The sequence below is a fragment of the Nematolebias whitei genome, chromosome 2 (genome assembly GCF_014905685.2).
Source record: "Nematolebias whitei isolate Nwh7 chromosome 2, NemWhi1, whole genome shotgun sequence".
NCBI lineage: Eukaryota > Metazoa > Chordata > Actinopteri > Cyprinodontiformes > Rivulidae > Nematolebias > Nematolebias whitei.
Genome location: NC_056499.1, coordinates 48,461,534 through 48,475,978, shown reverse-complemented (window position 1 = coordinate 48,475,978; position 14,445 = coordinate 48,461,534). Strand labels below are relative to the sequence as shown.

Here is a 14,445-nt window from a genome sequence, read left to right as displayed (position 1 = left end):
TAAACAACTAGTCCTGCTTCTTAATATTCATACAGACATAAACAACTAGTCCTGCTTCTTAATATTCATACAGACACATATCCCCTCTCCCAGTACATGCACATTCACTTAGGCCTGTCACAATAATAAATGTTGCTGGGCGATTGTCTCAGAAATTATTGCGATAAACAATAATATTTGAAATTTGACAATAATTAATCATTGTCAAATTTAAGAAGAAATGTTGGTTAATTTATGTGTAGTACCTTTTTTGACCACCGGATGGCAGTATAAGACTGTTTGAATAGAAGGATGGATAGTGAGGGAGCGAGCAGCGCGTCTAAAAAAAAAAAGTGATGTAGGCCTCTTGACGTGACCTGGGCTGTCTCTCTTTCCTTTTGTTCAGTTCTCAAAATGGCGGATGCTCTGTGTGGTTTGAGTTCTTTAGCGTAGCATTTTTCGCACAACGTTTTTAATAAAAAAATCAGTAAACAAGTTCTCAGGGTTTGTTTTTTTTTTTTTTTTTGCAGAGAAAAACTTTTTACACGAAGGCACGGGTTTCAACCATGAATTTTGGAGCTTCGACAAGACGGAGGTTTTTTCCTGAGGTCTTAGCTTCTCAGCTTGGCTGCGTTTAATGATCCAAAAACATGATTCTGGACGATTAAAACAGATTTTAAAGAGAAAAGAGAAAGGGAGGGGTCAGTGAAGAGCACCGGAGTTGAGCCTTTTGTCATCCAGTGTCTTCAGTAGAAAGAGAGAGACATGAAGAAACGATAAAGCCGATAAATGAAAACGAGGTCAATAATTTCCATTTATCAAGCGATTAGTTCATTTACTGTTTATTGTGACAGGCCTACATTCATACGCCCACCCCCCCATGCACACGCATCGCCCCATCCACAGGACTTTAGTTGCAAAAAGGACAGACCTCACTGACCATTGCACTTTCTTCTATTTATGTATTTTTATCTTGTATTATTTCATGTATGCTCTATGTGCTTCTTTTAATTGACCCCCTCCCCCCCCCCCCACCCCCCCCTCCATTTCAATTTCTTTTTTTTATTATTTTTTTATTTGTTATTTTTCTTATTTTCTTTTTTTTTTTTTTATTATCCCCCCCCCCCCCCCCCGGATAAATAAAGTTTTTCTAATTGAATTTAATTAAATAATAAGCCTGACTAATGATTGCGTTAATTTATTATAAGTGATGTGAGCCGTATGGTGGTGACTGATGTAAATGTAGTTGCTTTATTTAAAAAGTGCTACAGTAAAAACAAGTTACAAACTGCAGATGTTGACAGCTACTCTGGCTTTAAGGACATGTTAACATCAATATGTAAATAGATAAATTGTGCAGATTTTCTTTCTTACTCTGATTTTTTTATTTAATTCTTTGGACATTATGAGCGATGACTTGAATCCTTCAGATGAAGCAGACAGCTGCTGCCATGTCTGTTTGTTGAGGTGACCACGACTGGTCTGTTGTGTTGCAGCTGGTGGAAACGGAGAACGTTCGGGGCGTTGTCACCATGAATGAGGAGTTTGAAACCAAATACTTCTGCAACTCAGCTGAGGTGAGTTTCATTCATTCATGTTGGAGCTGAACGTCTCAACAGATTATTCTGGGACTTTAATCCTGCCTGAACTGCACAGAGGCATCATGTACAGTTTCCTGATCTACATGATCATGTCGGTGGTCGAGGCTGCAGGTTCGAGTCCAGGTTGAGTCAGGAAGGACATCTGGTGTAAAACCTTTTTATGAGAATTCACCCCCTGCAGCCATTCCTGATGGATGATTGCATCATCGTTAAATCATCAGTTTTAGTAATTACTTTATTTCTTCATACTATTTCTCCCTAAATTCTTATTCTTAATCATTTTATGTTGATTTAAGATTATTTTTATAATGAAATTTCAAAAGACAAATTTGTCCTCATTTGAATGAATATTCATTGAGTTCCCTGCAGTCAACAATCTGCTTCAGTGACCGACTTCTGATTATAAAGTGTGAATAAATTAATCAACCAGTAAACAGACCTGCTGCTCATTTTAATGAGAGAACACAAGAAAAGAGGAGTGACAAGGATGAAGGTGAGGAATGAGATCATCAGAGGGACAGCACAGGTTGAACAACTGGGAGACAAAGTTAGAGAGACCAGACTGATGGTTTGGACATGTCCAGTGGAGGGACAGTGGTTTGGACATGTCCAGTTGAGGGACAGTGGTTTGCCCATCTCCAGAGGGGGGACAGTGTTTGGACATGTTCAGAGGGGGGACAGTGGTTTGGACATCTCCAGAGGGGGACAGTGGTTTGGACATCTCCAGAGGAGGCACAATAGTTTGGACATGTCCAGAGGAGGCACAGTGGTTTGTACATGTCCAGAGGGGGGACAGTGGTTTGGACATGTCCAGAGGGGGGACAGTGGTTTGGACATGTCAAGAGGGGGGACAGTGGTTTGGACATGTCCAGAGAATGGACAGTGGTTTGGACATGTCCAGAGGAGGGACAGTGGTTTGGACATGTCCAGAGGAGGGACAGTGGTTTGGACACGTCCAGAGGAGGGACAGTGGTTTGGACATGTCCAGAGGAGGGACAGTGGGTATATTGGTATAAGGATGTTATAAATGCAGCTGTCAGGAAAAAGACAAAGAGGAGATACATGGATGCAGTTAGAGAGGATATGGGGGTAGTTGGAGTGAGGACAGAGAGAGATGGAGGAGGACTTGCTATGGAGACATCTGGAGAACAGCTGAAAGAAGAAGAATGAGGTGAAATATCTCTGCACCCCTGAAGAAGGGAGCAGCCTAAAGAAAAACAATTCATCTACAGAGCCCAAAGTCAATCTGGGAATCAGCCTATATCAAAATGGGGGGGGGGGGGGGGGCACAGTGCAGGGATGAGTGTGACGTGTGCGTCTCATGGTGTGTTGGAGCAGGAGTGGCGCGCTGCAGGAGTGGAGCAGCTCAGGCTCAGCACCGTGGACCTCACCGGGGTCCCCAGCCTGGAGAACCTCCACTCAGGGGTGGAGTTTGTCCTGCAGCACAGACAGCGGGGAACCAGCGTGTACGTTCACTGCAAGGCAGGGCGCTCCCGCAGTGCCACGCTCGCCGCTGCATACCTCATACGGGTCAGTACATGAACGTGAGTAAACACAACAGAATGTAATGTTCACCACAAGATACCAGCAGCGTCCTGACCCAAACTGGAAGTGGTCTCTTTAATTGTTTTCATACCGCAGGCCGTCTGTGGTGTTGACTTATAAAGCAGGAATTGTCAACTTATTATTGGACATGTTGTGGATCCGACTCATGCACAAAAAAAAAAAGAAAACGCTACCACCACCCGCTCCCTGGGTGGAGGCGAGGCAGCCCAGGTGCAGCGGTAGTGGTGTTTTCATCCAACCTTTATTTATACAGGTTCATCTTATTGAGCCTCGAGGACTCATTTACAAGAGAGGCCTGAGTGTTCTGTTTTAATGTTGTTGTAACGGACTGTAAATTATTTTAGAACATCCTTAGTTGTAGGGACTCTGATTACCAATTCCACAGATTCCACAACGCGACCCAACTGCCACTGACTTCTTAGGAGAAGATCCTCCTTTACTAGAACCATATCGTTAACTTTAAAGCTTCCAGTATACTGCCGCGTACGTCCGTTCACGTGTACGTATGCGTGTACTGCACGCAGAGGATTCAGACTTTGTACTCCAGTGTACACCCCGAGCAGCTGCAGAGCAGCTTCACAGACAAGGGGCTTTTACCTTCGGGACAAATTGAGGTCGCCGATTGGTCATTTGCTGACACGCCTACTGTATTGATTGACAGGTCGGGGGGGGGGGGGGGGGGAGCGCTGGCAGCCTCCGCCGCAGCGGTGTTCTGTGTTTATATGTTAATAAAAAGTTCTAAAACAAAAAAAAGAGCACTGGCTCTACAGCCCACACATCAGACCAGCCCACCAGGAACTCTCCAGACCCTCCCGCAGCCACGCTGGACCTGAGTTGAATTCGCTTGTTACAAATTCCTTCATTTCTCAACATTTCAGTCATGGCATCAACGGAGGAGGAAGAGATCACTGCCTCTTGGCAAAAAAACAAAAGAAAAGGCCAGATCAGAGATGAAGAAGGGAAATACAAAACAGTCCGTCGCTGGGCAGTTTATTGTGCGACACTGGGTATGAGGTCGTAAAAATTTGAGCTTTGCACGGACATGCCCTGGGGGGGGGACACTCGTACCTCTGCATATGGACGTACGCGGCAGTATACTGGGGGCTTAAGATCGCGCCACTTTTGTCGAATGGAAATATTCTGAAGGTATTCTCTCTTCCAACGACTCCAAAACTGTTCAATCAAAAACTGCACACGGCGCCAATGCTTTGAGAAGTAGATATCTTCCCTTACAAAATCTCCTAAAGGAGGTTATTCTTGGCCATTTCTCGACATACCTCGAGAATGTTTATGGATCTCACCGGAGGACATTGACTGATTACAGTGACCTCGAGAGCATCTGTAGGCGTTGTTGACCGCTCTCGTCTCTTCCTTCTTATGCTCTGCTCTGCAGAATGTCTACGTAAATATGTGCTTGTTTGTGCGAGGTGTTTTTTCAAAATTAGGGGTTTTTCTCAGCCAAGAAAAAAGTCTGATAGGAATTTTTTCTGCCTCCAACTCCTACATGTGTCCAGTTAACCACTGTTTTGTCTGTCCAAACAGGTCTCACTTGTAAATGAGTCTTCGAGGCTCAATGTGATTTATCTGTTTAAATAAAGGTTGAATGAATAACACGTTTCGAATGGTGCGTATCTGACGCTCCCAAACACCACCAGCATGACTTGCAGATGGAGCATTAAAAATGAAGTCACATTGGTTCTCTGCCAGAAAAGATTTCAGATGTTTACCGTCGCATCGTGTCAACTCATTTTTAGCTCCAAAAAAATGTCTTCCTTGATCGCAATGTATCTGCCGCACAGCTCCCCTTATGCTAATAAAGCAACGCAGACTGTTAATAAATGAGTCTGTGGATAAATCATCCAACATTTCAACATGAACAGCACGTGAATAGAGACATGTGAGTATCAAACCATACCTCTTGTGTTCTTTACGGTTCCTTTTAATAACAAAAGGACCAAAACTATCCATACCACAATAAGTAAATGGCGCAGATGCCTCCAAACGTTCTTTCGGAAGCTCAGCCATAAGCTGTTCTTCTGCTGGCCGTCTGAGCTTCCTACACTGCACACATTTATGAATCAGCTGAGACACCAGCCTGCTGCTGCCAATAATCCAAAAGCCATTTACTCTAGGCTGCATTTGGGTTTGACCTCTGCCTTGATGACACACCTGTGTGTGTGACAGTAGGACAAAATGAGATTAGTAATATGGCTATCCTTTGGCAAAATCATTGGATGACTAAAATCCTCGCAAAGAGATGAATGCTTTAATCGTCCCCCAACACGTAACAGATCATCTTCCACAAATGGATTCAAATGGAAGAGGGGACTAGAATGTGAAAGGATCTCTCCTCTTTGAAGTAACTTCATCTCTAAGCCATAGGCATGTTTTTGTACAAGTCTCACCACTGATTTAAACGTTCTTCAACACTCACCACATTTGAATCACATTTATCCTGGCATCCAAGTCTTTTAATTCTGGCCACTACTTTAATCAGCGTTGACCAAGATGAAAATCTAGTGAAACGCTCCAGAAAATCTATAGTGTCATTTGTTGTTGTCACAAATGTCTGAACAATTTTAACCTCTGGGTCACCAACTAACAGATCAGGGCATGATTTAAATTCCCTGTTCCTCTCGCTCTTCCACAAAAATTCAGGACCCGTTAGCCTGTTAGTTGTCAAAATCTCAGAGGCACAAAGCCCTCGACACATAATCCGCTGGATTTTTAGTGGTGTCAGTGTGATTCCATTGACTTGGACTTGTGTTGTCTCTTATTACCTGGACTCGATTTGCCACATTGCCTCATTGTTAATACATGACAACACTAATAGTGAATCAGTTCAGAAAAACTCTGCGTCTATCTTCATATTGAGTTCTGATTTTAACAAAACACTCAATCTAGCAGCAACCACTGCAGCTGAGAGCTCAAGACGGGGAATTGTTGTGATTTTCAAAGGAGCAACTTTGGCTTTAGCTATGATCAAAACACAACGAATCTCACCTTCCTCATTTTCAGATCTGAGATAGGAGCATGCACCATATGCTATGCTACTAGCATCTGAAAAGTGGTGTAGTTCTGTTTTAATTATTTTCCCAAATCCTTGGGGGTGATAACATCTTGGTATCAATAACTCCTTCACAACCTGAAGACTGGACTTCCACTTCTCTCACCGTCCAAGCAAGTCTTCAGGCAGAGGGTCATCCCACCCAATACTTGTGAGTGAGATAAGACACTCGGATGAGGAGCGAAACGTCTTCTGTTACAAATAAAGTCCAGTTGTTTTTGTATTGAACGTATTTTGGACTCACTACATGAAAACTCGTACAGTTCAGACACACGTTAGAGCCCAACGTGACCAGTTTAATTAAAGTTGTTGGTCTGTGCCTGAATCAGGTCCGAGCAGGTCCACAATGAGACTTGATTCTCCTTTTGTTAGAAACTGCTTGTTCTTGTTGTCAGTGTTTGATTCAGTTTATTTATATACCGCCAAGTCACAACAGAAGTCATCTCAGGGCACTGAACAGAAACATTCATATATAAATATTAATTTAACATTATTTATCTGAGGAGCAGACTGCTTTGAGTTTAACTCCATCACAGAACTCTCATCTTGAACAAGCATGAAGGCGACAGTGGCAAGGAAAAACTCCCTCATGAAGAAGAATCAGAATCAGAATAGACAGAAACTTTAGCAGAACCAGGCTCAGGACCAGTGGTCATCTGCTTCGACCAGCTGGGTTTGGTAGGAATAGAAACACAATGGCAGGTCAAGAATCACGTGTTAAGATAGAAATCGTATCAAATGACAGCTATTCATCCATTATCTTTAACCGCTTCTTCCTTTTTGGGTCGTGGGGGTCACTGGTGCCCATGTCCAGCCATCACTGTGCGAGAGGCAGGGGAAATCCTGGACAGGTCTCCAATCCATCACAGGGACACATAGAGACAAACAACCATTCACTGTCTCACTCACACCTAGAGACAATTTAGAGTTACCAATCAGCCTAACATGCATGTTTTTGGTCTGTGGGAGGAAACTGGAGTACCTGGAGAAAACCCACGCATGCACAGAAAGAACATGCACACTTCACCCAGGCAGGGCCCCGGACCAGGATTTGAACCAGGGTAACCTGCTCGCTGAGAGGCAGCAGCTCTACCAACTGCACCACCGTTCTGCCCGAAAACTATTCAATTTTAACAAATCGTTTCAAGAAATGAGGTCAATTTGTCGTCCAGTAGTCTAAGCCTTTAGCAGCATAACAAGTCAACCCTAACTATAGCCTGATAACTGAAAGATCTGCCTCCCATTCTGCTTTTGGAAACTTTAGGGACCATGAGTAAGCCTGCAGTCTGACAGTGAAGTGCTCTGTTAGGAAAATATGGAACAATAAGATCTGTAATATAAGATGGAACCAGGTTGTTGACAGCTTTGTAGGTTAGAAGTAAGATTTTGAATTCTATTCTGGACTTGACAGGGAGCCAATGGAGAGAAGCTAAAACTGGAGAGACATGATCTCTCCTACTAACTCCGGTTAAGACTCTGGCAGCAGCATTTTGGATCAACTGAGGACGTTTTAAAGAAGTATTTGGACATTCAGATAACAAACTATTGTTGCTTCAACTGACCATTGAACCCATGATCAGTCTCTTCCTGCTGCTCGCAGCCGAACATGTTTTCAGTTCATGAGTCTTTTCGGCTGAGTCTGGTGAAGGTGCTTTGTTCTGCTCACTCAGGGAGGATGAGGGGTTTCTGGTTCTGATGCCGAGTTTTCTTCTTCACAGTTACACAACTGCACACCAGAGGAGGCCTGTCAGAGGCTGGCGTCAGTTCGACCCCACATCCTGGTGCGCTCGGCTCAGCTGGAGATGCTCAGGAAGTACCACAAGGAGGTGTGTGGACAGACCAGCTGAGGGAGTGTGCTGACCGTTGGGACCTCCCTGATCCAACTGAGGCAGAAAACTGGACTCGGCGCCTCCATCGAAGCAGGTCTGGGCCTGTTCTGGGTGTTTAATCCAACATCTGAAGGCCCTGTTGGGAAACAGTCCATTCATCCCTGCTTGTATCATCGAGCTTTACTTTGTGCTTTTTGTTTCTATTAAAATAAATGTTCAGGAAAAAAAACTTTCTGTAAAGAAGCAGCTGTTATAGAAGCTGAAATTCCAGGAATCATACACTGTATTATTACAAGGGTTTAACAAAACTATCAAGCCAGTTGAATTACTTGTTTGTATCACAAACGTTGTGTTTTTATCTTGTAATAAATATTGTGATACCCACACGTTTGTTCTTATTAGTTAAGGCTTCACTGGATGAAGAGCTGATCTGAGATTCGTCCAGTAAATCTGAGCTGAACGAGGTTGGCTCACCCTCACCAGACACCAAAACAGTTGAGCAAGCACCAATGTCCTCAAACTTTCCACATTATTTGTCAAAATCTATACTTTTTAAGGAAGGCTTTCATCTGATCTATTCAAAAATAAAAGTTTTTAAAGAGATAATAAATATTGTGTAGAATATAGACAACTGAAACATTTACAGCACAGCCCAGAAAACTCCTTGTCCTGAACTCAATAATCACTTTGCACCGCTGTAAAAACATTTAAATGATGATCTTTGGTGTGTGAAAATGAGAGATTTCATTGTCAGGGAAGTTTTGGTCAAGTTTTATGGATGTTTTTAGCTTCTGTGCGTGGGAATGTTAACTCTGCCCATGAGCCATATGTTTGGGTTAGTAGAAAGATGCATGAGGAGTTGGGTGAGGCTGCAGCTGTTGCTCCAAGGTCGCCTCAGAGTCTGCGAGCTCAGCTGAACTGGTAAGAGTATAAAAACAAGCTGCACACGCAGCTCGTGGCAGATTCTTGTGACTGGGCTTAATGCGTACTTACTGTTTGTGTAACCTGTCCTGAAAATCTGACCTTGTAAGTAAAAGACCAGTTAAAAATCTCCTGACATAGAGTGTGGCTACTTTCGAGTTAGTGAGATAAAGCGAGAATAATTTCCTCCAACATTCATTCTGAACTGTCTCTCGATTACAGTATTAATTTGTGTGAATTTATCACAATAAGGTAACAATGTTTAATGAAAAGAAGTTCGTTGGACGTTACAGTGCCGGACCTAGACAATTTGGCACCATAGGCAAGATTTCAGGTGGTGCCCCTGCACCGTTTTCTAAATTTCACAGCCAATTTACAAACAGTCACACACAATACTAAATAGTTTTCTCTTAATAGAATGAATTTGAGACAGAATATCAAAAGCCCAACAGAATATCATACCTGACAACATTTGTGATGACAGAGGGACCCCTTTATTAACTATTTCCTGTGAAGCTAAGCAAATGAGCATTTTACTATATTCTTAGGATTAATAAAACAACTAAATCAGTATATTATAGATTTAATAAGGTAGAACACTGACATACTGTGTAGCTGTACTTTACCCCCCTCTGGGTTCTGTTGTGTTCCTGTCCAGTTTAGATCTCTTGTGGTTTTGTATTTTTTGTGCCATTTCCCATTTGGAGACGGAACATAAATTTTGAAGCAGAGAGTTTAAAATGAAAAATCTGTATAATTAATGAAAAATCCATGTCATTAATGAAAAATCCGTATAATAAATGGAAAATGTACGAGTTTGATGGTTTCACCCATAGATATCATATAAAGGCTAGATGCCTCATTGGCTGCTGTGGCGCGGGATTTACCGCCGCCATCTTGAAGCGGTGGTAATTCTTATTTGTTTAAAGCAGAAGAGCAGAAGATGTCTCAGCACTTCGCAGCTTATTTCTGTTCTAATCGACAGACTGTTGACGTCAGGTCTCGGGGGATAACTTTTCACAAGTAAGATGAACATATTATTGTTAGTATTTTGTGAATATAATATTACTGTACTGTATTTATGTCCACCAGCTGATGTGATGTTCAGTGTAACACGGTGTTCAGCTGCAATGAAGCTGACTGAGATCTGATGACAGGAATATTTTTCTAACAAGCATATTCACTATTTCAGTAGCTTTGGTTCATTATGAAAAAATATGCATCAGAATTGGAGTTTTGTTTAAGTTCTAAGAAATTTAAAGATGAAAAATAGGTAGAATATAGGAAGTAGTTAGAAAAGAAGATTGACCTCCTTTGTACAATTTTTAAAATGTTTTTGTGTTGACACAAATCTCCCGTTTTCATTTTGAAGGTTTCCAAAAGAAAAAGATGCAGGAAGAGATGGGAAGTATCTTTGAGGAGGGAGGGATTCACTGCAAGTGATTCATCTGTGCTGTGCAGTAAGCATTTCAAGCAGGAGGACTTCAATAAAACTGGTCAGATAGTCCGACTGAGAGATGGTGTGGTACCATCAATTTTCAGCTTCCCGGTTCACCTTCAAAGAGTAGGAGCATCATTATAAGTCCTTTAGCGTTCATAAATTTACATATTTTATTGTCAATCTCAGGCATGGTGAAATACCTCCATGTGTTTATATGTACAGGTTTTATACTGTAAAGTTCATATTACGCTTTTCCATTTCAGCTTAAAAAATGTAGGACTACAGGGACATCAACAAAAGCTGAATGCAGTCTTTCTGTGGCCTCTCAGGATGCCACAGAAACGTGCAGCTCACACCCACAACCTTGACCAAATTATGTGAGTATTTCTATTTTATCATGATGGTCATGGCCATATTGAAATCTCACTTGTTTCTCGACACTCATATTAAACACAGTCAAATAAAGCCATACACACAACTGAAGACACAGTGCTACTGCTATATGACAGAATGTGGACTACGGTGGTGTCAAAGTGATGTGAAGTTCATCCCTCTGACTATAGGATCTTGGCTATGCCTTGCCAGCCTCTCTTACTGCTCTCACGGCTAAACTTAAGGAAGCCTTGGCAAGAGTGGAGCATCTGGAGCGGGAGAAGAAAAACACTATGGCCAGAGAAAAGAGAGCAAAGACCACAATAAAGTCTCTTTTGGGGGATTTGAGTAAAAAAAAAAAACTCATTACTGAGGAGCTCAAAGAAAGGCTTGAATTCTACTCTGGTAAGATGAAATTAGCATTTTAAAATTCACATTTTGTTTTTACACACTTTTTTTTATATACTATGCTATTATCTGAAAGAGAGGTTGTTAATTTTTACTTTTAAAATTTCAGATCTTCAGCTAGAGTTCATGGAGAAGCAGGGCCATGAGTACACAAAGAAGCACAGAGAGTTTGCCCTCACACTCCATCTGCATGGTCCAAAGGCATACAAATACCTCAGGGAAACTCGAAAATTTCCCCTCCCACATCCACATACATTGCAAAGGTAGCCTTAATGTTGTCTGATTTATTTATTAATTTATTTTCCTTGTAAAGTACTGTTGCAAATGTACCAAAAATATTTGTTGCAAAAAATAGCTACTTCTCCTCCTAATTTTTACAGGTGGCTGTGTTCAGTGGATGACAAGCCTGGTTTAAACAAGATGATGCTGGATATGCTGGAGAGAAGATGCCAGGAAGTCCAGGATAAATATGGATTTGTTGCACTAATTTTGGATGCAATGGCAATCACAAAACATGTGCAATATAATCCACACACACAGTCACTGTCTGGTTTTATAGATCTGGGGGATGGAAACAATGAGACTGAGGTTGCTACTGAGGCTCTTGTGTTCATGGTGGTTGGCCTCCAAGGGCATTGGAAGGCTCCCATTGCATACTACCTGACAAAGTCTCTGTCACCAGAAACACAAAGGGTCCTTCTCAGTCATGCTTTGGAGGAGCTGCATGCACGGGGAATTCGGTTGGTGTGTGTAACCATGGATGGGCATGCCTCCAACATCAGCATGTGTAACCAACTTGGGTGTGAGCTGAAGGGAAACCCACGAAAGCCCCTCAAAACCAGTTTCCCACATCCAGTAACTGGCGAGACAGTATTTGTAATGATGGATGCATGCCACATGCTAAAGTTAACACGTAATATGTTGCAGGTAAATAATGATTGTTGTATATGTATTTGTACAAGTTATATTAGTGTTATATTATTATGCAAGTATATTTGTGTGTGTCTGTTCACTTGCACAGATGTGGCTGTATGTGATGATCAACATTTAGCTGTTTATACTTGTTTGAGCAGTGACTCATTCTTTCTCTGCAGGCGTATAGTCCAATTGCAACAACCACTGGACAGATCAACTGGAAGTACATCAATCATCTCAATGATGTGCAAAAAAAAACATGGACTGCATGCTGCCAATAAAATTACAGACAAGCATGTGTACTTTGAGAACCACAAGATGAGGGTGTCCCTGGCTGCGCAAACCTTGAGTCGCTCCGTGTCAGTGGCCCTCTGCACTCTGAGGGATCTTTGGTACTCTCAGTTTAAAGATTGTGAGGCAACAGCATAATTTATTGAGGTAATGCAATTGTTTATTATAGAAACAAGTATATTTTGTTTTATTATCCATCCATCCATTATCTTTTACCTGCTTCCATTTTGGTGTCCATATCCAGCAATCACTGTACGAGAGGCAGGGTACACCCTGAACAGGTCTCCAGTCCATCACAGGGCCACATAGAGACAAACATTCACTCTCTCATTCACACCTAGGTTCAATTTAGAGTTACCAATCAGTCTAACATGCATGTTTTTGGTCTGTGGGAGGAAACTGGAGTACCTGGAGAAAACCCACGCATGCACAGAGAGAACATGCAAACTCCATCCAGAAAGGCCCCTGGACTGGGATTTGAATTAGGGTACCCTGCTCACTGAGAGGCAGCAGCTCTACCAGTTGCACCACCGTGCTGCCCAGTGATATTATATATTCTTCATAAATTTGAATGTTTGTACAAAATATTATACATACCTTCACAAATTTTAGAGGGGTAAAGCTCTGTGTGAAATTTGTTATAATACAAATCAGTCCTATGGGAAAATACTGATGCTTGCATGGTTGCACCTTGAACATAGAGTTTAGAAACAAGTATTCTCTGAATATTTTGAATATAATTCCGTGGATAAAAAGTATTGATTTCAACTATTTGATACCTAATGAAACCCTGTGATGATGGTGTTTGTGTTAGTGATTTAGATGCCACTTTTTCTTTATAGATGATTGACAGGCTGTTTGATACAATGAATGCCCGCAATCCTCGTGCTAAAGAATTCAAAGATCCCTTGGATGCTTTGAATTGGATAGAGAGGAAATCATTTTTGTCAAGAGCCAGGGAGTACTTGCTCACTTTGTTGGCAAAAGATGGAACACCCCTTCACCGATCTAAGAGGTCTATTAAAATAGTGCATGAAAAGTTCAAGATCTGAGTTCAGTGATATTCCATTATCCATCAAGTTTTTAAGATGGACTGTTCTGTGCATCAAGTTCATATGATGCTACTGTTAAAATGTTTTTGTATTCTGTCACACACAGTCTTCTGTTTTGTTTGTCAGTATTGTCTTGTATTAGGTGTGTTTCAGATCCCAGGTCACAAATGCTTCTAAGTGGTATGTAAAGTATTGCAAATTATTAACTACAGGTAAGTGTGAAAGTGGTATGTATTGCATGCGTTTTGGTTCAAGTTCTCCCAGTTTTGCTCTTACATTGTTTTTATTTATCCATGTACAGGTCCTTCTCAAAAAATTAGCATATTGTGATAAAGGTCATTATTTTCCATAATGTAATAATAAAAATGAAACTTTCATATATTTCAGATTCATTGCACACCAACTGAAATATTTCAGGTCTTTAATTGTTTTAATACTGATGATTATGGCATACAGCTCATGAAAACCCAAAATGCCTGTCCCAAAAAATTAGCATATTTCATCCCACCAATAAAAAACAAGTGTTTTTAATACAAAAAACGCCAACCTTCAAATAATCATGTTCAGTTATGCACTCAATACTTGGTCGGGAATCCTTTTGCATGAATGACTGCTTCAATGCGGCGTGGCATGGAGACAATCAGCCTGTGGCACTGCGGAGGTGTTATGGAGGCCCAGGATGCTTCGATAGCGGCCTTAAGCTCATCCAGAGTGTTGGGTCTTGCGTCTCTCAACTTTCTCTTCACAATATCCCACAGGTTCTCTATGGGGTTCAGGTCAGGAGAGTTGGCAGGCCAATTGAGCACAGTAATACCATGGTCAGTAAACCATTTACCAGTGGTTTTGGCACTGTGAGCAGGTGCCAGGTCGTGCTGAAAAATGAAATCTTCATCTCCATAAAGCTTTTCAGCAGATGGAAGCATGAAGTGCTCCAAAATCTCCTGATAGCTAGCTGCATTGACCCTGCGCTTGATAAAACACAGTGGACCAACACCAGCAGATG

At 41.7% G+C, this 14,445-nt stretch overlaps 1 protein-coding gene across 1 annotated transcript in view; it reads left to right on the top strand.

The window, feature by feature from the left end:
* ptpmt1 (protein tyrosine phosphatase mitochondrial 1) overlaps positions 1-8,419 on the top strand; it is an 11,396-nt gene extending 2,977 nt beyond the window's left edge. The window contains exons 2-4 of the mRNA XM_037697721.1: positions 1,476-1,556; positions 2,919-3,110; positions 7,932-8,419. Of these exons, the coding sequence (XP_037553649.1) occupies positions 1,476-1,556; positions 2,919-3,110; positions 7,932-8,060 (402 nt within the window). The 3' untranslated portion in view covers positions 8,061-8,419. The remainder of the gene's footprint in view (positions 1-1,475; positions 1,557-2,918; positions 3,111-7,931) is intronic.
* The last annotated feature ends 6,026 nt before the right edge of the window (positions 8,420-14,445 follow it).